Below are 24,096 nucleotides of genomic sequence, written 5' to 3' on the forward strand. Positions count from 1 at the left end.
AACCGGATCCACCGTGTTTTTACACCATTGATTTCCTGTCGGAACGATCCCACCTGCTACGATTGACGCAGGAGGGACGCGGCAAGCGTCAAAGAATAAATTCTGGCGTTCTTTTCCAGCGGCTCGCGTTTTACTGCTTCTGGGACGCTTCTGAAACGCGGCCGCTCTGCGCCTGGTGTAAACCTGCTCATTGACTTTAGTGGCCGCGTTTCACTGCGTCGACGCGGACGCTCTGCTGACGCTCTGCTGACGCTCTGCTGACGCTTCTGGTGTAAAACAGGGGTTATGTATTACTCCGCGATAGCCGTAATGCTGCGAGCGGTGCGGCTTTGTAATTTACCTAAGTCGTACTACGGTAAAACACTTTGACAGAGCGCCGTGTACCTCTCAAAATCGCTTCGACGTCAGCAAGCACAACCAGAATCAATCCATATATGAGGCGCTCCGGATTATGAGGCGCACTGTTGTTTTTTGAAAAAAACAAGACTTTTAAGTGCGCCTTATAGTGCGGAAAATACGGTAGTCTTTTCTGATATATATCAGTAACACAATAATTTGAAAGGTAAAAGGTAAAGGTTCTAATGGCAGCCTTGCCCTGAGAGAGAAGTACTTGTTTCTCTATCTGTGTGAGATTCATAACAGCAAGCAAACATATGTCTTTTATAATAAAATCTCTGACCTGAAAGTAACAAAAAAGATAATTTCTTGGTGTGTCGCATGATCTGATTAAAGGTCATGAGGAGAGAGAGATCACCCAGGAAACGATTCCTTTAGCCATCCAGCATTTAAAAACTCTGTCTAAAGGTGTTTTTCCTTAGGCGCCCTAGGTAACATCTCGGTACGATACGGGTCGGTAATCAGGCATTTCCACAAGCCCCAGCAGCATACATTTTCCTGCTCCGTGGGCATGGTGTTACAGTTTCCACAGGAGCACCTGTCAAAAGAAAAAAAGTTATAATTTCACCTGAATGAAAGTTGCCAACACAAGCAGAGTTGGATAAGACTTGTGACATTTGTCTAATGTTGAGATGGAGAACAGTGGCGTTTTAAGCAACATGGAACTGCCCAAAAATTTTGACAATGACATATTGTGGATACAGACGAAAAAAAAAGTACATTCAAAATACCTAGGAAAAAAAAGCTGTTCATTTTTATGTTAAGACAGCTCTGCTGAAAACGTTGCAAGACTTTATATATATAGTTTTTGCCTAGTTACATAGTTTGATAGTTAAGTATCCTTTTAGTTTTAGCATTACGCTGGTAGCAGTCTGAGTATTTGCTGGGGTTATTAACAGCCCTTTTTTTCTTTTCTTTTTTTTATCAGTAGACTTGAAGAATATACGGAGGAGAGATAAGTATAACGTTACTGCACTGTTTAGAAAAATACTCATTCACCAGAAGAGCTTGAAGTACTAACGAGACAGCGGCGACGAAGCCGTTAGCATGAGCTAACGTATAAGTAACTGTATCAACACACAAAGTAAAAACTTTAAAATATAAAGACGCACAGTATTTGTATCTTACCACTCTGAAATGTCCTGCTGCAGTCGCTGAGTCCGTATTTCTGCCGAAGCCTCTCCCTCTGGGTCAGACTCTGGCTCAAACTGGTACGGTTGCACAACACTGCTTCTGCTAGCCATGACCGAGTCGCTTTGCATTCACAACATTAGCACATGGCTACCGGAGCCGAAGCCACAGCCCCTTCGAGAGAGAAGGGCGTGGCCAGATGAAGTTCATTAACATAAAAGTGACAGGCCCTAAAACGGGCTGTTCTGAACAGAGCGGTTTTTTGCTGCTAGCTTGTTAACACCGGTCGGATTGAGCTGTTGCTGTTTTGTGCTTTGTGTGGACTTAAGTTGTGCGGATATTCTAAGTCTAATAATAAACGACTGTGAGACTCAAGTGATCGTTTCAGTGTCGACATTTTCTCTTCTAGGACAGTGTTTTGATACAAGTCAACAGTATTAAACAAAGTCATTCTAAGCCCTATGGAAATGTCTTGCACAAAATAAAACAAAACCATGGTTAATACAAAAAGTAAATCCCATGGTTTTGGGGACACAGGAGGCACAAAAACGTCCAAGGACCTTCGGTTCGCCTTGCAACCATGACTCCGCCCACGGTCAGGTACAGGCCAGACTTATGGAAATGTTTTCCAGCCAAGCTGTCCTGTACCGTGAATGGCTGGCACTAGCCACACAGGGCTAGTTGAAAAACGCCTATAGTGATAATAACGTAAAAATAACAACAACTTCCAATTGTTTTCTTTGTTTTACTTCGTTCATGTTCTTTGGGCACTCTGCAGTCTGTTGCCAACTCCTCACTATGGAAAGTCTCTATTGACTGTCCTAAAAGTCGCTAGAAATTGCCAAATGACATCATCGTCTAATTTGCCTAATTGACCAATTGCACTTGATCGCAATGGATGCTGTAGGAGAGGAATAACGTCTTGGGAGACACAAAAAGAGAGTAAAAAAAAACACCCTAAATCTGTTTTAGGTTTTTTTTTTTTATTATATAAATATATTTTTAATTATATTAGATATATTTACTACAATCTACCTAATATTATTTTCATAAACATAATATTGTTTAATATGATTGACATTTTCTGAAATTGTGTCTAAAAGAGGTTCAGTTGTGTTTCAATGCGCAGTGTCGTTGGCTGGTTAATTAGTGGAGAGGTTTGGCTTGTCAGAGCCTCACATCTGCTTGTATGAGTGTCACAGATCTTAAGCTTTTAGTTTTAACCATGTAATTTAAGAAGATTGTTGATGGACTGCAAGTTCTTAGAATTAAGGGTGAGTAAGTGACTGAGGCTGTGTGAGTCAAATGCAGTACATTTTTTGCAGTTACTTTTAAATTGCACACAATAAACACAGCTAAGATGCAGTGTGGACCTGACTACAGGTCAATGGAAGGGACAAAAGGCTTGCGATTAAAATGTGATTAAAAAACTTAGTTCGCTTAATTTGCCCATTATTTCTTGTGTTTAATCTCATGGCAATTAGCGAGTGCACGCTGTGGTGGAAAAATTATTGTTGAACCATGTGATCTGTGACAACTGGACTTTTAGGGACATTTCCTGGGGATGAGCAAACTTTCAGTATATGCGTCTTCTCATGTGAGCCTTAAACAGGGCCTTTTGCCTCTCTGTGTGCAGTCTACATGGTGATCCACACCATGTTAGGCCAGGCTGAGCGGTATACACAAACCGGGGTCGGGCTAACCAAAACAGATTGGGGAAGGTGTCGAGGAGCTCAGATAGGGTTTGTATCTTTTGCCTGGTGACACCGCTGGCACCCTCAGTATTTATTTACTGATTCTTTTCTGTATGATGTTGCGTCCTGAACAACCAATTGGCTCAGAGTTGTTGGAGCTTGAATTTCTCGGGGGAACAAAAACCCAAGCGACACCTCACCTGGAGCGAAGGCAGCCAAGTAGAGCACCAGCCCGAGCAGGACGACCCAGGAGAAGGAGGTGGGACAGTAGTTGTATGCCCAGTAGGTGTGATCTCTCGTTAGACTGGAGTTGGAACACCTGGGAGGGGTGCAGGTGGGATTGTAAAAAAGGGATTTCAATTTGAAGCCTCTTCGGCGTCTGGTGCCGTGCTTGCAGCTACTTGCCTGCCCCATGCGGCATGCTCCGTGGAGGCCTTATTGACTGGCACACAGGAGGACGCCAGCAGCGCCGAGCCATTCTCGCTGTAGCAGAAGCCGCATCCGGGGTCCAGCATGCAGGGCTCACACAGCCTGGCGGGGGAGATGGAGAAGGTCGTTAGCTGTGACTTCAACTAAAGTGACCGGAGGAGGCAACGTCACGTTGTTGCTGTTTGCTTTTGCATATCTAAGGCTGCTTCGATGGAGTCTCGTTAACTGGAACTGCAACATTTAGAAAGAAAAAGCCAAAAAACCCAAAAAACATTCCCTGCCCTAATTATGGCTCTAATTTAGTCCAAATTGGATGAATCAAATGAAATTAATTTACATCTCCCCAATTTGCTATGCCTTCATTTACCAAAAGTGCATTTGCTAATATAACCAGTACATCCACATGTGTGACAAAAAGTTTCAGACAGACAGCACGGCGTCGTGCCCTGCACCGCGGCCGGACTATTTACTCCTGGTGGCAAGCGTTCAGGAGCAACCTGGCTCCGGTTACACGTCGAGGTCGGGCCGGGTTAAAATGAAAAGGGATGAAACTGCAGTGAAGAGAAGAAAACGCAAAGGGAAATGTGGCCGGTGAGGCCGGTGCGGCAGGACATGAATCTGAGAGACTGAACTGCAGGGAAATGGGAGGGCCAATTTGACTTAATGCGTTCATGCAGCTACAACCAGAGAAATACAGTAATAACAAGAACTACGCTGCGACTGCTTTTTGAAATATAGTATTTAGATAGTATAGTATTTCCCTCCTGATTGTTGTCTCAATGTGCACAATTTCTACACTTCAGTTTCGCTTGACGTCAAGACTCGAAATAAACACAGTGCATTTGGACAAACGGAGCCCAAAGCGTAGGAAATGAATGACGGCACTGCTGCAAGAAGAAGAGGAAGGGGAAGAAGAGGAAGAAGAAGAAATAATTGGGCGTAAATAGACAGCTGGCTGTAATTAACCAGCATTATCTGGCTTGATGACCTGATGAGCCAATTTTAGGGAGCCACCAGATTGATGTTGCATAATCTGGGAAAGAGGCATAGGAAACATTTAAAGGGATGGGCCATTCAAAACACAATTTACTTAATTTTGTTCTCTGCCAGTTGAGCTGTTTAGCAAAAGTCAGTTTGTCATGGCTGACATTAGATGTGCGTGGAGGAACTGTGATGCACTGCGGTTCCCTGAATTCTGGTTATGGCCCATCAGAAGTGACGCAAAAGCATCTTTTCCCACTATGGAAGCTCTTTAAATGGTGAAATACTCTCCACTTTGGATCAAATTCTCACTAATCGGGCAGCCATGCTGACCTGTTTGGTCGCAACTCAGCGGCTAGCAGTAGCTTCCCGGTTGCGTCGGCTTTAAGAGGTCTGCGATTGGACCAGCGAAAAAAGGTTCAGCTTGGAGCTTGTCAAGATGAACGATGGAATTTTCAGGGTTGAGATCTCAGTGTGACATCAGAAAGTTCTGAACGAAAAGTATCAGAACATTTTGGAACATTTTATTGGTTCTATTCTACCAATGTCCAGGTATCTTCCGGACGATTGTGTCATCTTTCAGTTCATACAGTCAACCTGCAATCAAACACCTGCTCCCAGCTCAACCCGGAGACATTAAAAAAAGAAAAGAAAAAAAAACTATGAGAGGACGCTCCATTCATAATTAGCTTTTGACCTTGTGGTGCGGTGCTGTGGTGGTGGTGCTGTGGTAAAAGCACTCAGGCCTTCAAAAAGCAATCCCAACCGCTGTTCCATTAGCCACCGTGGAACGTGCGCTGTTGTGTCACCGATTCCAGGCTCAAATCGGAAGGACAAAAACAAACAAACAAAAAAAAAGACTCTTTCTCCGTGGATGTGTGAAAAATCTTGCAACCAATCAAGTAAACATGCAGACACTCTTCAAAAGGCCCCCAAATGGACTTTCTGCACAGTCAACTTACATTTTAATTATCATCTATTTCCATGATAAAGTTGTGACAAATGGGCATTTCACATAAACCCCGGTGGGGGGGGGGGGCTGAAGGGAAACATGTAAATTGAAAGGCCAAACCGGTTATCAATCAAACTCAGAGCAGAAATTGAGTTGTTCTGGCTCCTCTGCGGTTTTAACGAGCAGTTTGTTCGAGCTGCTTCCTGTTTTGATCACATCTAAGCCTCTCCAGTGGCCTTGGAGAGGTTGCTCATCAGTTGAACAACGCTGAAGACGGGCTGGAAACAGACAGGAGATTTTCAAGGCAGGTGCGAGATTGGAAACTCAGAGACTAAAGGATCTCACTGGGTTACATGAATGCAATCCAATCAGTCCAATCCGATGAATGCAATCCTATGCAATCCTTTCGAATGTAGATACTTTAAAGGTCCAGTGGCTTGATTTATGATTTTTAAATTGATAAAAGCTTAATATACTGCCCACAAAAACATTAATAAAAGTGTATAATCACAGTACAATAAAAGCAATTTGGTTTTCTTGCCATTAGAAAAGTTGTCATATATAAAAGGCTATGCAAAGATCAAGGGTCTTGCACCGCTATATTTCTATAACGCCCGGTTCACACTGGACGCGGAAGCGCCGCAAAGCACCGAGCGCTTCCATTCGGCGCCCACGTTAATCAATGTGGTGGTTCACACTAGACCCGAACAGGCGCGCGTCTCCCCTCGCGGATCGCGCCATGCATTTAACGTCAGTTCACTGGACGTGGAAGCGAAGCGCCGAGCGCTTCCATTCGGCGCCCACGTTAATCAATGTGGTGGTTCACACTAGACCCGAACAGGCGCGCGGCTCGCGGCATGCATTTGTTGTTTCGGCGTCTGCTCTATTTTGTGCGCGAGCGATCCTCGTCAAAAGTACAGGAAGTCGCTCGCGTTTTCGTTGGCACTCCGCGGCGCTTCCGCTTCCATTGAAATGAATGCCACAAGCCGCGCGCCCGTTCGCGTCTGGTGTGAACCACTACATTGATTAACATGGGTGCCGAACTGAAGCGCTCAGCGGCGCTTCGCTGCGCTTCCGCGTCCAGTGTGAACCGGGCGTAAGAAAGCACAGCCTGGCCGACAGTACATTTTGTAATTAGGGTGAGCACTCACGTCTTCAAATAAACCGACAAAGGGGACGGAAGACGAGGTATCCAGGTCTAGGTGTGCAGCCCACAGAAGGTCATGGGAGAGGAGGGAGACTGAAAAACGCTGCAGTCTGAAATGTAACCACTTGATGTCGCTGTTTCTTCTTCAAAATCTCCAAATATTACACACTTAATGTCGCAAATCCTGTCGACTCACTGGTTTTTGGCACAGGTGGAGTTGGTGAACGCCGGGTCCGTTGGGTGGAAGGTGACTGAAGGACTGTGCTGGGCGGACAACAGGAAGCCGATGGCCAGTAGACTCAGACTCAAGCATGTGCCTGTCAGAAAAAAAGAAAAAAAGTGTAGTACCAAATCTGGTCCCAACGTTGTTCTTGCAGGACACTTGGAATTTAATGCAGCACGGCCCTCCGGTGAACCACTTTGGGGGGAAACTAGAGATGGTACCTGATTGGCTGTGATGCCCCTCTTTCAACGGCAAGATCTCACTTGAGATCTTGAAGCCATAAAGCACACTCTAGGAGAAACACTTTCACCCAGAAATCACAAACTCTATTTTTCCTTCCACAGAGACATCTCAAAGCCATATATCTGTGATTGTCATTGAAAATAAACTATTAATGGACTTTGAATCACCTTTCTAGCTCAAAAATTGACCAATATATGGTTCCATTCTGAAAGAGGCTTGAGGACAGTGAAGCTTCAGATGGAGCAACAGTGCCCTCAAAAGGCAGGAATGGAAAGTGTTTCCAGGTGGTTGATTTAAAGTTGGACACACACTGCATATCAGTTTTCTTTATATCAATGTTACACACTTCTTAATAAGCATGATCATTTCCTTTAAATGTCTCCATATTACACATTGGCAGTATCCACTTTCATTAATGCATTTAACTTTGATGCACACTCATATCTTGGCTACCTCTAAATTCACGTATATATACGTATACATCCATATTTTTACACATTTAAAAATATGTTGGTACTTGTGCCCATATAAAGCATAAAAGTTTGTTCTACCTCCTCTTTATCTGTTTGAATAAAGTCTCCTTTTCTCAGGTATGCATGTTTAGATTAGGCTGATATATGTTTAGATATGTGTTTGGAAATTATATCCTGAAGGCTCAATGTGCCCAACAATGTGATACCTTCACCAAATGTTTCATGACTTTACCCAAGTATCCCATCTCGTCAAAATGCTACATGGCTTATTTCTTCATTCTGTTCTTTTATTTCATCACTGTTTTTTGTTTTATTGGTTTAGCAGCAACAAAATCTACACCACATATTCAGAGGCAAAAAGCGTAGAAGAGTCTACCGCTTTTAGGGTCTGAACAACCTTTTCATTGGCTCTCGAAGTGCAGGATTCCCTCCAGAAACCATAAGCTAGCGAATTTCATTCTTTTAGTTAGAAAATTCTCATCACTTGTTCGTTGAAGTTCTTGTTTTTGTTTGTGTCGTCTTACCTCACACAATTCGTCTTTGTCTTAATTTTTTGTTCTCTTTTGTCGACTTAGGATGGTCGAGCACACCAACTTTTTACTTATCGTTACTTATTTATGTCTGATAACCATAATCATCACAGGTTATGAAAGAAGAACCAACTTCTATGCTAAAGCACCAGTGAAGACATCTGTAGGGCAGAGCATAACGGGCAATTCAGCGTATAAGACTGGTGTGTCGATCCGAGCTCCCTGCACGTCACCGGACCCGAACAGCTTGGTACAATTTGCCAGGATCAACTTGGAGGACCATCACAGCGGGCGATCTTCCGATCCACAGCGGCATTTCCACAATACCTTCCTTTGCTGATTGTGTCTTCATGGTCATTTTCATGTCAGACTTTTTTGACTGAGTTATTTAAGTGTGGTTCAAATCCCTGCATACCGGCCAAGAACTCACAGCTGATGTGAAATGGTATTGAGACTGATTTTAGCGTTTTTTTGCTGTTGTCCACAACCCAAAAAAGCAAGGGATACTCCGTAAAGGTTATATCAAACATTCTTTTATCTGCCCTGAACCTGTCCGGTACCCACACGGACTCCCTCTGGTGGCCAGAGTAAGAATTGCATGCATGCCGTTTCCATTCCTTCGTGAGTTTGATCGATTCAATTAACCAATCATCCTCCTACTACAAAAGACGCACTGTGGTGGAGCTCAGTGCGTCTCTGCGTTTTTTTCCCCGACGTCTACTCCCGGTTTGTCCCCAGACCTACCGATGATGCTGCCTAGAGTGAGCTTCCTGCGTCCCACCCTCTCTACCAGCCACACCCCCAGCAAGGTGAACAGGAAGTTGGTCAGCGTGGTCAGTCCGGCTAGCCAGATCGCCAGCCTGTCGTTGCGGATGCCCGACATCTGGAGGATGGTGGCGCTGTAATACCTAGTGGGCAGAGGTTGAAAGTAACAGAGGACAAACACTTTACTACAGTACTTGAGTAGATGTTTCAGGTATCTGTATAATTTACTTGTTTTACGTGTTTCTTTTTCGGACAACTTTTTACTTTGGGGTCACTGTTCAGCATGTTTTCAGTGCAGAGAAAAATGAATATGAAGTAAAAAACATTGGTTATTGATATTAAAAGTGTAAACATCCAACAATGGCTCACTGGTCATAACTATTAATGATTACCGTTTAAAAATGACTTTTTTTTTCTTTTTTACTGAAGTACATTTCATACTTGTTCTTTATTTCTCTCACTTGAGTAAAGGAGATGAATCTGTACTCTTATTTTAACCCAGTCCTTATCAAATAGTGGGGTGCATTCCCACATGCCTTTTTTTTGTGCCTTACTAGAATAAAGTACTAGAAATAGATGGCAGTGGTATGGAACCCCAATTCCAAATTATAAAATATATAGTTGAAATTAAGAGATAAAAAGTCAAAATTATAAGATAAAGTCATAATTATAAGATAAAAAGTTAAAATTATAAGATATACAGTCAAAATTACGAGATAAAAAGTCATAATTATGAGATAAAAATTCAAAATTATGAGATAAAAAGTCAAAATGATAAGATAAAAACTTGTAATTATGAAATCAGGAGTCAAAATTATGAGATACGATGTCATTCTTTGCGCATACTAGTGCAGACCAGATGTGCACATACCAGTACAGACCATCTTGTGCAACATGCTGTCTGCTGGAATACACATATAAAGTGAATGACTTTTGTTATGCTGCGTGTGAGCGCAGCATGACAACGAATCTCAACTGATTGACGTGTCTCTAAGTGACATTCTCCAGGATCGTTCTGATTGGCCAATCAGGTGCTGTCACATGTGTCCACTATTTCACTTACGACAGATGGTTGTACTTTACGCGCAACAGAGAGCTATTTAACTGTAAGTGTCCATTACATTTCGCCACAATGGGAGATGAGGAGCCACGTTTTGCAAACAAGACCCGTTTATGAACAGCACACAAGCACAAATCTTGCAGAGCACCTCAAGGAGGCTGTGAATGAATGGAAGCTGGAGAGACCTGGGACCATAATTCCTGTAACCACAGATAATGCAACAATCATTGTCAATGCTATAAAAGAAACAGGACTGGGCCCTCAGATAGGTTGTTTTGCACACACCATTAATTTAGCCTCTCAAAAAGCAACATGCATCAACCAGATATCCAGATTATTGGTCAAAGTCAGAAAGATTGTGACATTTTTCCACAAAAGCACCACAGCTGCCCACATCCTGGAGAGCAAACAAGAAATGCTGAATATTCCAAAGCATGCCCTCATTCATGATGTCCTCACACGCTGGAAATCAAGCTATGACATGCTTGAACGATATCTTGAACAGCAAGCAGCTACTGTATATATTCAGCACTCATTGAAAAAGTTCTAAAGAACAAAGATATATACACACTCAATGCAGAAGAAGTGGCAACGGCAGAAGAAATGAGGTAAGTACCTAAACCTCTTAAAACAATCACAACCCTGATGAGCACTGAAACAAGAATGTCTGTGTCCATTATAATCCCTCTGACAACTACTGTTCTCCACTCCATGGCACCAAAACAAGCAGACTATCCTCCTGTGAGAGAGGTCAAGCTAGCAATCACAAAAAACCTGCGGGAAAGATACTTTGTGTGCTATGACTTTTTGCACAAATGCACAGCCCTGGAACCCAGATTTAAAGCCTTGCCTCACATAGAAGATGAAGAGAGACAGAAGATATTCAGCGACCTCATAACAGAAATGATGACAACCACAGAAGAAGAGGTAATGTATTATGATCTAACACCCTTTTTTATTTTTAATGAGATTATTCATTTACCCCAAAACATTACTTTTTTGTTTTGCAGAATGAGGATGCCACAGAAAAAGCAGCCTCTTCATCATCTCCAGGGACATCATCCACCATAAATAATTTTATTTTATAAAAAGTTTTATCACAGTAATTTCTGGCATTTATTGCGATAACAATAAAAGTGACGATAAAAAATATAAAACAATTCAACTCCATGTTTTGGGATTTTTCTTTTTGAAACTGCATATATTTGAAACCGCACTCTGAAAAAAAATGTGTTTACACGAAGCCGTATTAAAAATAAATAAATTAAATTAAATTAAATCCCGTTTGCACGGATACGTGGCGGGAAACGACTGAAAACGATGTAGTACCTATGCCTGGCCTGGTGTGGCGCCGCAAGTTTATTCCTTGAAGGAGGAAGAAGAAGAAGAACGCCTGAAGCACGCCGTGTTTGCAGAAGCAGTCGCTCGCTAAAAACAAGCGCCACAGAGAACAGAAAGAAAGATTGCTCTTGAAAAGATGGTGTGGATAAACGACAGAGTTCAACGTCTGCTTCGAGTAACTTTAGAACACAAAGCCTGAAAAGGTCCATGCTAAAATTGACTCGGAGTTGTGCCAGTAAAAGTTTGTAACATTTTTGCGTTTCCTGCCTCATCATCCCGGTCCGCCGACCCAAAAGAAAATAAAACAGGATGTTTGCAAATCTTTTCCGTGGTGTTTATTTTCACTTTGCACACAATCCACGATCGATTCTCGAGCACGGTGGCTATGCTATCAGCCCCGTGCTGGTTATTGTGCAACACATGAGCTGCCGGCTGCCAGCAGCAAGTGCGTTGCGCACGTAATTACGTCATCAACACGATTTATCGTTATTACCGCGGTGAATTTTATGAGGATATAACGCAAACGCTGATATATCGCCCATCCCTACTCACGGCTCCTACAGCACGTGAGCAACATGTGTTAATGCGCGATAAAATAATTGTCAGCGTTTTTAAATAAATAAGTTAACGAGATAATAACGCATTAACTTGCCCAGCCCTAATATATATATATTATTTACTGAAATGGTTTTTAATGTGAAGTTGATGTGACCATTGAAGGTACTATATCCACTGACAAGTTTACGTTACCATTATTACAAAACGCATTATACAGTCAGCACACTTACCTTATCATGAACTATCAGAGTGAAGTGTTCCCACATGTCAGAATGACCTCTCTTCCTTGATGGCTCCATGATACAATCGAACGCAATCCAACAATCCAACAGCAATAACGCAACAACTCCAACTACAACCCACAAATTTGTCCATTTTCAGAGGAGTTATATAGTGTTGAAGAGTGCAAATTCAAAAGTGCTGCAGCCAGTCATCTGTCAGAATCGAGACGAGGCAGCATCGATGAATCACGTGATCGGACTGCAAACCAGTCAAGTGATTCATTCAGACAATGAAGCAGTTACTTCTTTGAACGTCGTATATCACGTGACTTTTTTTTTTCGCACTGAAGGCAGCTCCGAATCAGTGGTTCATGGGAATTGTAGTCCAGGACTCAAAGCTTGCGTCGAAGCTTCAGCGTCATCTGGTATTACTGAAATCTATCCTTTCAATAGCAAGAGAAAAAAAAAGTACGAAAATGAAACTACATTAAAACAAAATTGAACTCAGTTTGCTGTAGTAGGAAGAAATTCAAAAAATGAAACTAAATCAAAAAGTGAAAATGGGTCAGTCTGCACCTGTATGATGCTCACTTGTCTGAGCCAGATACTTGGTGTCTCATCTTGTGTACAAGTTCATCAATGTTTGGGGTCAGGCTCTGAGATGAGGAAACCCTCAGGATTCAGTGAAGGTGTTCATCAGTAAGACTGTTCTGTGTGATGTTATTTTCATGAGAACAGTGGTTCACACAATCATGTGCTACCAAACATGGGGGCTGTTTACACTGAGACGTCATTTTTTTTTTAAACTGATAATGATAACGCGCTAGAAAAAAACGCGTTTACACAAACTCGTCAAAAATTTTGTTGTTTCAATGAGATGCTTGAAACAACTGAAAACGATGCAGTACCTATGCCAGGTCTGGTGTGGCGCCATAAGTTTACTCCCTGAATATGGAAGAAGAAGAAGAAAACCTAGAGCACTCGGGAAATGGTGTGGATAAACGACAGAGTTGAACTTCTACGATTTACTTTAGAACACAAAAGCCTTAAAAGGTCAATGTTAAGGTTGCCAGTAAAAGTTCACTAACATTTTTGTCATTTAGGTTTCTTGCCTCAATACCCCAGTCTGCCGACCCAAAAGAAAATCAATAAAAAAGTAAAACGGGAGGTTTTTGCACACCATCTACAAGCACCGTGTTTTATTGATCACTATTGCCTGGTTGGTCTATCTGTTGCCTGGTCTGTTTTTCACTCTGTCCTGTCTGCCACCCTGGCTCACTCTGCTCCTTTCTCTCTTTTTCTGTCTCTCCTCTATTATTGTATTTCACCCCAACTACTCATAGGCAGATGATGGCCCTCTGGAGTCTGGTTCTGCCCTAGGTTTCTTCCCACAGGGGAGTTTTTCCCAGCCACTGTCGCATCTTGCTTGCTCCGGGGGCCCGGTTGGTTCTCTCTGATTGTATAAAGCGCTTTGAGACGGTTTTGGTTGTGATTTAGCACTGTACAAATAAAAGTTTATTATTATTATTATTGTTAGTAGTAGTATTGTTTGCAGTTTTTTGTAGTGGAGGTTAATGGGAGGACTGCAGGCTGATCATGTACTGCTCTCTCTATGTGTTGTGCTCTTGCGTGAACATAGATAGACAGCGAGCGGCTTGCTCCTTTAATTTTTCCTCTTCAGACAAAAATCATAATTTCTGACAGCGTTGAATACGGTGTAAAACTAGAAAAGAAAGATACAAAACCGTCTTAATAAACAGCCATGTAAACATTGTTGTATGGACTACCTAGTATTAGCTCAACAGGTGTTAGCACAGCAAGCTAAAAAAAAACAAAAAAACAAGCACACCTAACAGGTAATTGTAAACACTGGTGACACACAAACTACAGCATACCGTTTCTTCATTCACAAAATACACTTAAAGTACACTCACACATTTTATCAAACCCGTGAACTACGTGTAACACTTACAACCATTGCTTTCTGACAGATTGACGGCACCGATGCAGCCGCGAGACGATTCACATACGTCTTTCTCCTGTTTACGGTCTCCTTCGCTACTTCCGGTTTGTCGGGAGATTTTCAAAATAAAAGCGCTAATACATATTATGAAAGAAAACGGTAAATTAACATTTTAATGTAATTTCAAGTGTCTTTAACAGACTAAACACTTCTAACACAGTGCAGAACACACATATGAAACATATTCAGGGCAGAACAGATCATGAGTAATAGAAACAAGTCCGTTGCCCGAGACGGTTGTTGTTATGATGCGTTTCCAAAAGGTTTTGGCATTTACACGAAGCCGGGCAGGGCAGCGTCCAGTGACCATTATCTTTCATTTTAACTTTTGCCCAATCTCAACTGGCTAATCCTCAGCACTGAGATTGTGATTTTTGCAACTTTTCTTTTTGGACCAGCCAAGCAGCTTTTCCTTCCAAGTAACCGTGTAATTTGTTTGATCACCGAAATTACAACTGGTTACAAAGAAAGACTCTACTCTGATGCCAAAACGCCAGTGAAGCCACCTGCAGGACAGAGCAGGACGGGCAATTCAACCTCAACAGTCGGTGTGCTAATCCAAGCTCCCTGCGCGCTACCGGACCCGAACGGTACAGTACAAACTCCCAGGACCACCTTGGAAGAAGCTCATCCTACGTAAACCCTCATCACCCTCACTGTCTCAGAGTCTGGTGTCGCATCGACTTAACAAATAACTGCCAAATTATTTTTTTTGCCAGACTTAGCCACAACAAGTCTAGTAGACAAACAAAAATATTTTATATTTCTTCTTTTATTTTGTTACTTTTATCTCAAGTTTAGGTTTTCTTTACTTAGTCTCTCTCTCTCTCTCTCTCTCTCTCTCTCTCTCTCTCTCACACACACACACGCACACACACACACACACACACACACACACACACACACACACACACGCATACTCATGCACCCAACACACACAGTTCGTTGCTGATTGTGTCTTTATGATCACATTCATGTCATACTGTTCTGTGTGAACCATTTATTGTTACACAAATAAATGCACATTAAGCTTGATGTCATTGTTTGACTGACTTATTAAAGTGTGGTTCAAATCGTCAAGAACCAATCCCTGTGTCCCGTTAAGGAGACGGTATTGAGACTGATTCTGACGTTTCCTGCTAACGTTAACAACCAAAAAGCAGGTGGTGCCCCGATCAAATCATATTATATATTATAAATATTAAAATTATTAATTTCTTTTTGATGTACGTTTCCACTCGTTCGTGAGTTTGATTGATTAAATTAATCTTCCCCCACTACATGGAAAATGCTGATAGTATGCATTCTTGTGAAATTTTGCAGGTAAAAGCATTTCCACCGATCCCAATTCCCTTATATGGTATGTTTCACTGCAGAGAAAATAGTGTGAATACCTCAGTTATAGAAGCACTTTTAAGAAAAATGGATATTGTGTATTGCATGTGGACAATAGGTGAGCTATCAAGAAAGGTACCCAAGGAAATGCATTTGAATGTTGCAAATTTATAAAACTATTGTTTTATGAGGGTACTTCATTCTCTGTAACATTAACATAACTGGTGTTGTTTCAAATGCACTTTATTTGTTTTAATTAGTTTGAGAACTTTTACATTAGAAAATAATTATCAACAGCAATATTTCAAGTATTTTCTTGCCGAAGTGGACTTCAGAAAGTTATTCAGTACTTCAGTCCCATGTTACCTTCATTTTTTTTGTGTGAACAACAAAACAAGTGCACAACCAGAATGTTTATAAAAACAAAATTGCATTGTGAGCACTATTTCACTATTTTTCAGGTGCTTATTTGATATTATTATTCAGCTTGGCTTTGTCAACCATTCCCTCGGCTAAGCCTGTAGATGAGTTGCTGTTAAAGGCTCCCTGCCTGAGTAAGTTAGATCAACTGAAGGTAGAATGAAAATGTGCTGTTTTGTATGCTGTGATTGATTAATTTTCTGATTAAAATTTCAGCTGACATATGTGGATTTTGTATTTTGACTCAGTTTTTTTTTTTTTTTTCCCACAAAGTTAAGGACAAAAAAGTAATTGGTTTTGTGTATATACATATTTTGAGAGATCATCAGTTATGTGACCAAGGCCCTAGAATGCTAATGCTGTAGATCCAGCTCATTGTTTACCAGCTGTCTGAGTTTGATATATGGGTTGACTATTTCAGAGATCATTTATTCATTTCAGATTGTGCCCTGACATTAGGTCCACACAGATATGGAACACATCTTCATCACATGGGAAGTCCTTGAACACACACTCTTCAAGGCAGATTTGATCCTTCTCCAGGTCAACAGGGTGCAAACATTTTCAGCCTCCGTACAGGTGAGGGACATGTACTATGGAAGGACGTCCATGGGCGGATCGTGAGTTGTGGACTTGACGAACTCTGTGGTTGTTCCACGTCAATACGACCTCATTAAGCTCTTCCAAGGAGGGAAAATTCAGATATTAACCAGAAATAATAATTTATGAATTAATCATTATCTGCACAGAACACAAATGATCACATTTTCAGTTGCCTGCATTGTTTGAAGAAAGCTAAACTGGATCAAGGACTTTTCCGAGAAGTTCCAAGAAGTGGCCATCTTCTCTCCAATAGGTCCATCCAAAACGGGGCACACTCATTTCACAAGATCTGCCACAATTGTTCAATCCGCTAATTTCCAGTGCTTGGGACAAAGGTTACATTGTCTGTTTCAGCCTGGTTGTCAGAAAAATGCAAAAAACGCTGCATTTCAGCCATATGGCCAATTTTTGTTCCTCTGTTCGAGTCCGGCAGCGCACCCTCCAGCGTTGATCACAGCATCCATGAAGCAGCCAGCGATGATCTTTGGCTTAAGCTTGTTATAGCCATCAATGTGCCAGACATAGTTGGGACCACGGCTGTGGTAAACATGAGTTTGCAGTCTCTTGACCGCAGATCTACACCTTCACCATCCAATAGCGGAAGCAATATTCAAACTGTTTCGTCGCTGTCAGTCACGATTCCATTTAACCAACACTTTGGTGTATCCATCTGTAACCGTGACATTGAGCAGATGTTTCCAGTTGCCTTTGAATAAAGGTTGCCACATCAGCCACATCAGTTTTGTTCTTTCTACGCCACAATTTCCTCAGGTTTAAAATCCTTTCAAAAGTGCGTTTGCTAAGGATAATCCCATGGGACACAGCAAGCAAATCAAAGATTTCATTAGTGGTAAAGCCACGTTTAAAGTGTTGCTCAATATACTCACAATCCATCTATCCACTCATACTGAAACATTGCTGCTTCTTTGTTGTTTGTATCTCATAATTATGGCTTTTATCTCATAATTGTGATGGTAATAATAATAATAATGATAATTTCAACTTTATTTCATAATTTCAACTTTTTGTCTCATAATTCAGGACTGAACCCCGGTGATAAGACCAAGGTCATAACTCGTGTAAAATTTTATCTATTAAAGAAACTGAACAAATCTGCTCAATAGCGCCCCCTACATAGAGCAAAACACAAAAATGGCCATAGCCCCCTCTAGGAAGGTCTTACACAGATGGGACAAAGATTCATGTGTCCATTCAATCATACCTAATTTTCATAAATGCTGACCTTTTATCCCAAACAAACAGGAAGCGAGATATTTTCACTTGTTTGAAAAAAAATCTCAAAATACAAGGCTCAAAAACCGTGATTGGCTTGAAATTGGAATATAACACAAATAAGACCTTCATGACCAAAAGTTATTCATAACTTTGTAATTAAAGCTTTTGTTTTTATTTTACGACCCTTTAAAGACGCAGTACACTCAAAATCGACTACTATGTGGCTTCAAGCCACCCAGCGAGCACTGTAGGCATCATATAAGGCAGTGCGTTTTATGTATTGTGCTCCTGAGTTAATGTTGCTGATCAATTTGAATTTATTATTTATTGATTTTATTTAGTTTTATTTTTCAGCTTTAAATAGTTCAATTAGTCAGACAAAATTGTTTGTAGTTTAAATAAGGATTACATTTTTCTTTATTTCAGGCAAATATATACACTTTTCTAATGAAAATGATGCACCATTTCTGTAACAGACTAAAGGACTAAGTCATTTGTTGTAAGTTGATCTATATTTCTTTCTTTTTTCTTTTTTTTTTTAACGTTAATAAGGAATCAATGTTATGCAGAGGTGTACTTAAAAATATATACATCATCATAAAATACGTAAAATATTTTCTTCTTCCCTGGGGGGGCATAACAGAAAATAATTGAGAAGCACTGCTTTAACCAGACTATCCATACCTATCACAGGACAACACACTTCTGGTTGAGTGAATACTGGCGCGTATTGCTGCCGCTACTCACTGGCAACTTTTAAAATGTTATTACGGTTCTCCAGCCACACTTCAACTATAATGCTACTCTTTTGGGAGTCTTAACCCTCCTCTGTTGCCTGATCTTTTCATTTCTGCTGCCAACATACTTCTATGATAGCAGGCTAACTTTGCTTACCTGCTCGGCTCACCGCCCGGCTCCACGTCATTGCCTTTTTCAGTGCTTCATTATGTGGGCCAGCAGGGTTTATGTGTGGGCCCTACTGGTCTGGACTGTCCTGTCTCTCCTCCATCTACCTGTGGACGGACTACTCCAATATTCGGCGGTGGAGCTTCTCAGCAGCTCTTTGTTTCCATCCGGACATCGGCTTCCAGTATCGACCAAGGTACATTCACCGCGGTTCCCAGCGGGGCTTCCTCTTCACCGGCTCCAAAGGGATTTCCTCCCTCTGGTCCTCCACTCGCCGCCCACCCAGACATACTGGCCGATCTCTCAACCAGTGTGTTAGCCCGCCTGGCTAGGTCGGCTAATGCTCCTCTCTCCAGCGACAACACCAGCGTCAGCTTCGGTCTGCTAAACATCCGTTCCCTCACGGGCAAAGGACATCTCGTCCAGGATCTCCTGACTGACCGTAAGCTTGATTTTATGTGTCTAAATGAGACCTGGCAACTACCTGGTGACTTTTCCCAGCTAAATGACTGTACTCCTCCGGGGTTTGTTTACCTTTGCAAACCTCGCAGCTCTGGTCGCGGAGGTGGTCTTGTGATACTCTACCGCGAGAAATGGAAGGTTGCTCCAGTTTCTGTGCCTCCTTTCTCGTCATTAGAATACCTCGCCTGTCAAATATCCAGACCCACTCCCACAATCATTGCCACAGTCTACCGTCCCCTCAAGCCTCACACCAAATTTTTAAATGAATTATCTGCCCTTCTCACCCACCTCTCCACTCTCTCTCTCCGAATGTCATTCTGCTGGGAGATTTCAACATACACATGAACAATACTGCTCTTCCCCTCACCAAAGACTTTTCTTCATCACTCAACAGTTTTGGCTTCCAGCAGTTCTCAGACTTCCCCACACACATAAAATGTCATACTCCGGACTTAATTTGCTGCTCTGATCTCACCCCCTTCGACGGTACGGCTGTTCAACTCCACATTACAGACCATTTCCTCCTCTCATTTAATGTCACCCTCCGTCTCTTCATTTCAAAGACCCCCGGTGTCATCATATTTCGCAACATCAAGGACATTAACAAGGACTCCCTCTCCTTCTGTATCGCCACCCTGACACCGGACTCTCCCTCCATCCCTGATGATCTTGTCACCCTGTACAATAATGGTCTTACCAACATTCTCAACTCACTTGCTCCTGTCAAATCTCGTTCTGTTTTCTTCACTCAGTCTCCTCCCTGGTTCACTTCTGATCTCCGTGCCATGACATCCAAAAACTGACAGCTTGAAAGACTCTACAGGAAATCTGGTCTCACCATCCACAAAGACATGTATACTGCTCAGTTATCTCTTTATAAGGACTCCATCTCTCATGCTAAATCACAATATGACTCCAGACTTATCTGCTCCAATGCAGCCAACACAAAGACTCTCTTTTCCATTTTCAACAGTATCATCCAAGGGTTCGACTCCAGGCGTGGGCCCTTTCTCTGTGGAGTTTGCATGTTCTCCCTGTGTCTGCGTGGGTTTTCTCCGGGTTCTGCGGCTTCCTCCGACACTCCAAAAAAAAGGGGAATTGGAAACTCAAAATTGTCCGTAGGTGTGTATAAATGGTTGTTTGTCTCTATGTGGCCCTGCGATGAACTGGTGACTCAGGAAGAAGCAGGTATTGAAACGGAATGAATGCATGGACTTTCTTTTATTCTTATTTTTCTGGTAGGCCATTTTAAAAGCCTAGCGTGCAAATTTTGGGGCAGGCATGCCCAAATCTGGCCCACCAACTGATTTTAAGTGGCCCGCAGCTTGTCTCTGAAAACAAGTCAACAAAGTCAAAACCAGGCACATTTCCTTCCTCTTTTCACCTCCCGACAAAAATTTCTTTATACATTTCCAGGAAAAAGCACATTTCGCACTTTTGTTTCAACTCTCTGTTGGCAGGTTCCACCCTCAGCCAACATGTAACGTACCTCTGATGTCCTAATTCCTGAATCTGTCTGGTTACTCTCCTAAAGAGAAGCTCAACGTTTTGGGGGGGTTAGACTTCTTTGCCTTTGCCTTGAAGTCAGTGGGGTCTGTATTAGAAGCTAGGTTATGTCAGGTCCTCTGGGTCCAACTCGCAAATGCAAGTGACACCACACACACAGAGGAAAATTCACACAAAAACTGGTTACTTTCAAAGGAGCAGCGAGAGTTAACAAAATATATATATATATTTTTTTCTGTTCCCAGCGGTGCCTCTTGCAATTTAATGACTGAATGCGTCACAAATTTCTGTTCACTGTGTTCCTAAGACTTTACAACTGCAGCCTGAGGGGGAAAAAACAGCCAACATGTGCAGCGCAAGTTACAATCTCGCGTTTAAAAAGGCCTCTCAAAAAAACTTTAAAAAATCTCCAGCAGCACTTTCAATTGTTTCGGCAAAATTCCTTATGGTTCCCCAAAACAAAGAGCATAATTTTCAATAGTGAATGTGGGTTAGTATGAGTGTGTGTGTGTGCGTGCGTGTGTGTGTGTGTGAGAGAGATTGTTTATGTGTGTGTGTTTAATTAAATTTTTTTATTGTTTTACTTATTTCACATTTCATAGCGTCAAAGGAGGAGAAAAAAAGGCTAACTCCTGCCATCTCTTCATTAAAAATCCAAAGCAAACTTTGACTGTGACCATTGGCTAGCAAGCTAGGTTCAGACTGCAGTGTGCCAGTGTAGGATAGAAAGTGTTAAAAGAAAAAGTTTAAGTTGGAGCCAAAGCAAAAACAAAGGAAGAGGCTGTCAAAGGAGAAAGGCATAAAGAGTTTGTTTTTTTTGCATTAAATGTATGGTAAAGAGCAAAGAAAAACAAGCTCTCTTCCTGCCTGGTGGCAAGCCAGAGGTATGTCTCGCAAACTAATCACTTTACTTTGAATATATGACAATACTTTTGTGCAATTCATTTTTGCCAACCTGCACGATCATGCTTTGCAAGCTTGCACTTCAATAATGTGGAGAAAGAGGGAATTTAAATTCCTGTGGACGACACATGAGAAACTTTCATCCGCAAGCTGTTGCCTCTCACTTTGCCAATTATGAATGGAAGAAAAGCATGTGGTGGCATGATCCTTGATTACCGCAGATGCGCCGTCGTGCTTTCTCATTTACGCTACAGCGCCCCGAGAGCTGACCAGCCAGCTTTCAATTCTTGTTTCGTGATCACGCGTTCAAAAACGCGCACGCGGCGATGATGCTTTGAGGTTGAAATGCTCTTAAGTAGCACTTCTTTGATCGGTCTCCGTCTCTGAGAACAGATATTAAGCTGGTGCTAGAGAGACCTGAGGGTGGAACTGACATCTTTCCCTAGAAACACACCCGCCCACCTGTGGTTTACGCAAGAGCCTTTCGCGCAGAGCAAACTAGAGGTGTGATCTGGCCCCTGACCTCCCTGCTACCCCATCCAGTCTGAAAATGGAAGGAACTGATTCACACCCCTGTCACTCTGAGGTCAGAGGAGGGCGGCGACAGGGACGGAGGCTTTGGACAGAAAGGATGACAAAAACGTCACTTTTAGTCTTTCACCACCTCATGTCAGTCAATGCATCCATCCATTTTTGGCAGAACTTGATCGAGGCTTTGCAGAGAACCAAATGTCGTTCCCTAATTTTGTGGTGCCTGATGGCGGAGAAAAGGGGCTGTAAACAGAGGGCTGAGTCCGATTGTCTAAAAGTTTTTTTTTCAAATGATTATATTGAACCACAATTCAAAAGTCATGTCTGATTTTCATTTTACCAATGACTTCAATTTCATATCACAAAGAATCGATAATTCTTGGATTTGATTGAGACCAGAGTATTCCTTGACCCTAGCTTAAAGTTCCAGTTGGATCTGAGGAATTGCAGGCCAACTTCAGCGTTTCAAAAGACTCTTACCATCAATCAGCAAAAGCGCAAAGGCTGCGTTAGGCATGCGTTCTCAAAACGCAATGGGGAACCTACTTCCTCAATGGCCAAACGACTCTAACAGAGTGCCATCTATTGACACGGCCCTGATCTAATTAAGGAAGTTAGTAGTATGGATTTCGGTGGAGGAGAGGGAGTACCGACGGCGTATCCGTCGATAAACAAACAAAGTGTAAAGCTGAAATGGCCCTTTTTTCACTCCCGGCAAATGCTGATGACTCACTGAATTATCTTACTGTAATGACTGTGGAGCAATCCAACGCTGCTGCGCCATCCAAAAAATAGGCCACTTCCCATGAGAGGCTCCTTCTCACTCATTTTCTCCCCAACCTTCCCCTGTCGTCTGTTCATTTGTTCCTGCTTTGTTGTTGTTCCTCTGTAGTTCATATTCATATTCATATATATATATATACATTTATATTTACACACACACACACACACACACACACACGGTAGGTAGATATATTGTAACTGAGTGGAAATGCTCTGGATAATGACACATACACCGGATAGAACGTCCCAAAAATATTCTGAGTTTGTGTTGTGAGTCCACATGGGAAAGAGACCACAAAAAGCGCTGCTGAAAGAGGAGGTCTCGGCCGATACAATACGATACGATGGCTCATTCGCATGATTTAATAGACAACGTGCATTAAGGCGGCCAGCTGCGCCATTTGTCAAATTTGAATGGACAAATCACATTTGCTTCCTGCTAAAAGCTTCCCGCTGTGTGGGGGAGAGGCAGTGGGGCCGCAGCATTTGGCTTTAGTCTCGCCAAAGCGCAAACATAATGTCCACAGGGAAAAACCTTGGGTCTCATATTTTACCCAAAAAATTATTTTGAAACACAGTCTAAATCAGCAAAAAGATGCTTCCGCCTCAGCGTTCACATTAAGCCTTCCATCAGCGGATCAGTTTTACGGCTGCTTTCTCAATTCCACCTCGGTGTTAATCTGGGAGGTGGGGGGATGGGCGGGGGGCAGGGGGGGGGGGTCTTAAAGAGCAGGTTGCAACAGCCACTTCCTGTTCCAATTTAAAAAGTCCAACGTGTATTTTTAAAAAAAAACTGCAACAAGATAGATGAGCTGGATTTCGATAGTGAAACCCGGGGTCGCACAACAGCACTTCTTCCTATTTGATGGGAGAATCTTTGCTTTGTCAACATCTGTTTCTTCCAGACAGTGTGCAATGAACCTGAATGCCACTTCATCAGCTGAAAAAACAAGGGGCTGAAAATCAGGAAATCTTTCATTCAAAAACAGCTTAATCAGATGGGAGACAGAGGGATTCAATAGTTGGCAACAGCGGGCAAATAAACAAGCAACAATAACAACTTGGTATTTAAGTATTTCTCACTTTCGACACACTCCTGTCACGGGCTGCTTTGAGTGATGTACACGTTGATAACGCTGGGGAAAAATTTGAAAAAAAAATTCTGTTGAGTTAGAGTTTTATGCTGATTACAAATAAAATTGGCATGCTGGCACCACTGCGCCACCACGTTGCTCTCATACCTG

General features: G+C 42.2%; 1 protein-coding gene across 1 annotated transcript in view; it reads right to left on the reverse strand.

Moving 5' to 3' along the window:
* The window catches only part of slc2a13a (solute carrier family 2 member 13a), an 84,835-nt gene that overhangs the window by 10,914 nt on the left and 49,825 nt on the right, over positions 1 to 24,096 (reverse strand). Inside the window, exons 5-8 of the mRNA XM_076012095.1 lie at positions 8,944 to 9,107; positions 6,927 to 7,047; positions 3,627 to 3,752; positions 3,422 to 3,540 (exon numbers count right to left, since the gene is read on the reverse strand). Of these exons, the coding sequence (XP_075868210.1) occupies positions 3,422 to 3,540; positions 3,627 to 3,752; positions 6,927 to 7,047; positions 8,944 to 9,107 (530 nt within the window). The remainder of the gene's footprint in view (positions 1 to 3,421; positions 3,541 to 3,626; positions 3,753 to 6,926; positions 7,048 to 8,943; positions 9,108 to 24,096) is intronic.

The sequence above is a fragment of the Nelusetta ayraudi genome, unplaced genomic scaffold, assembly GCF_046127955.1.
Source record: "Nelusetta ayraudi isolate G7.1 ecotype Tasmania unplaced genomic scaffold, CSIRO-AGI_Nayr_v1 ptg000135l, whole genome shotgun sequence".
NCBI classification, from domain to species: Eukaryota; Metazoa; Chordata; class Actinopteri; order Tetraodontiformes; family Monacanthidae; genus Nelusetta; species Nelusetta ayraudi.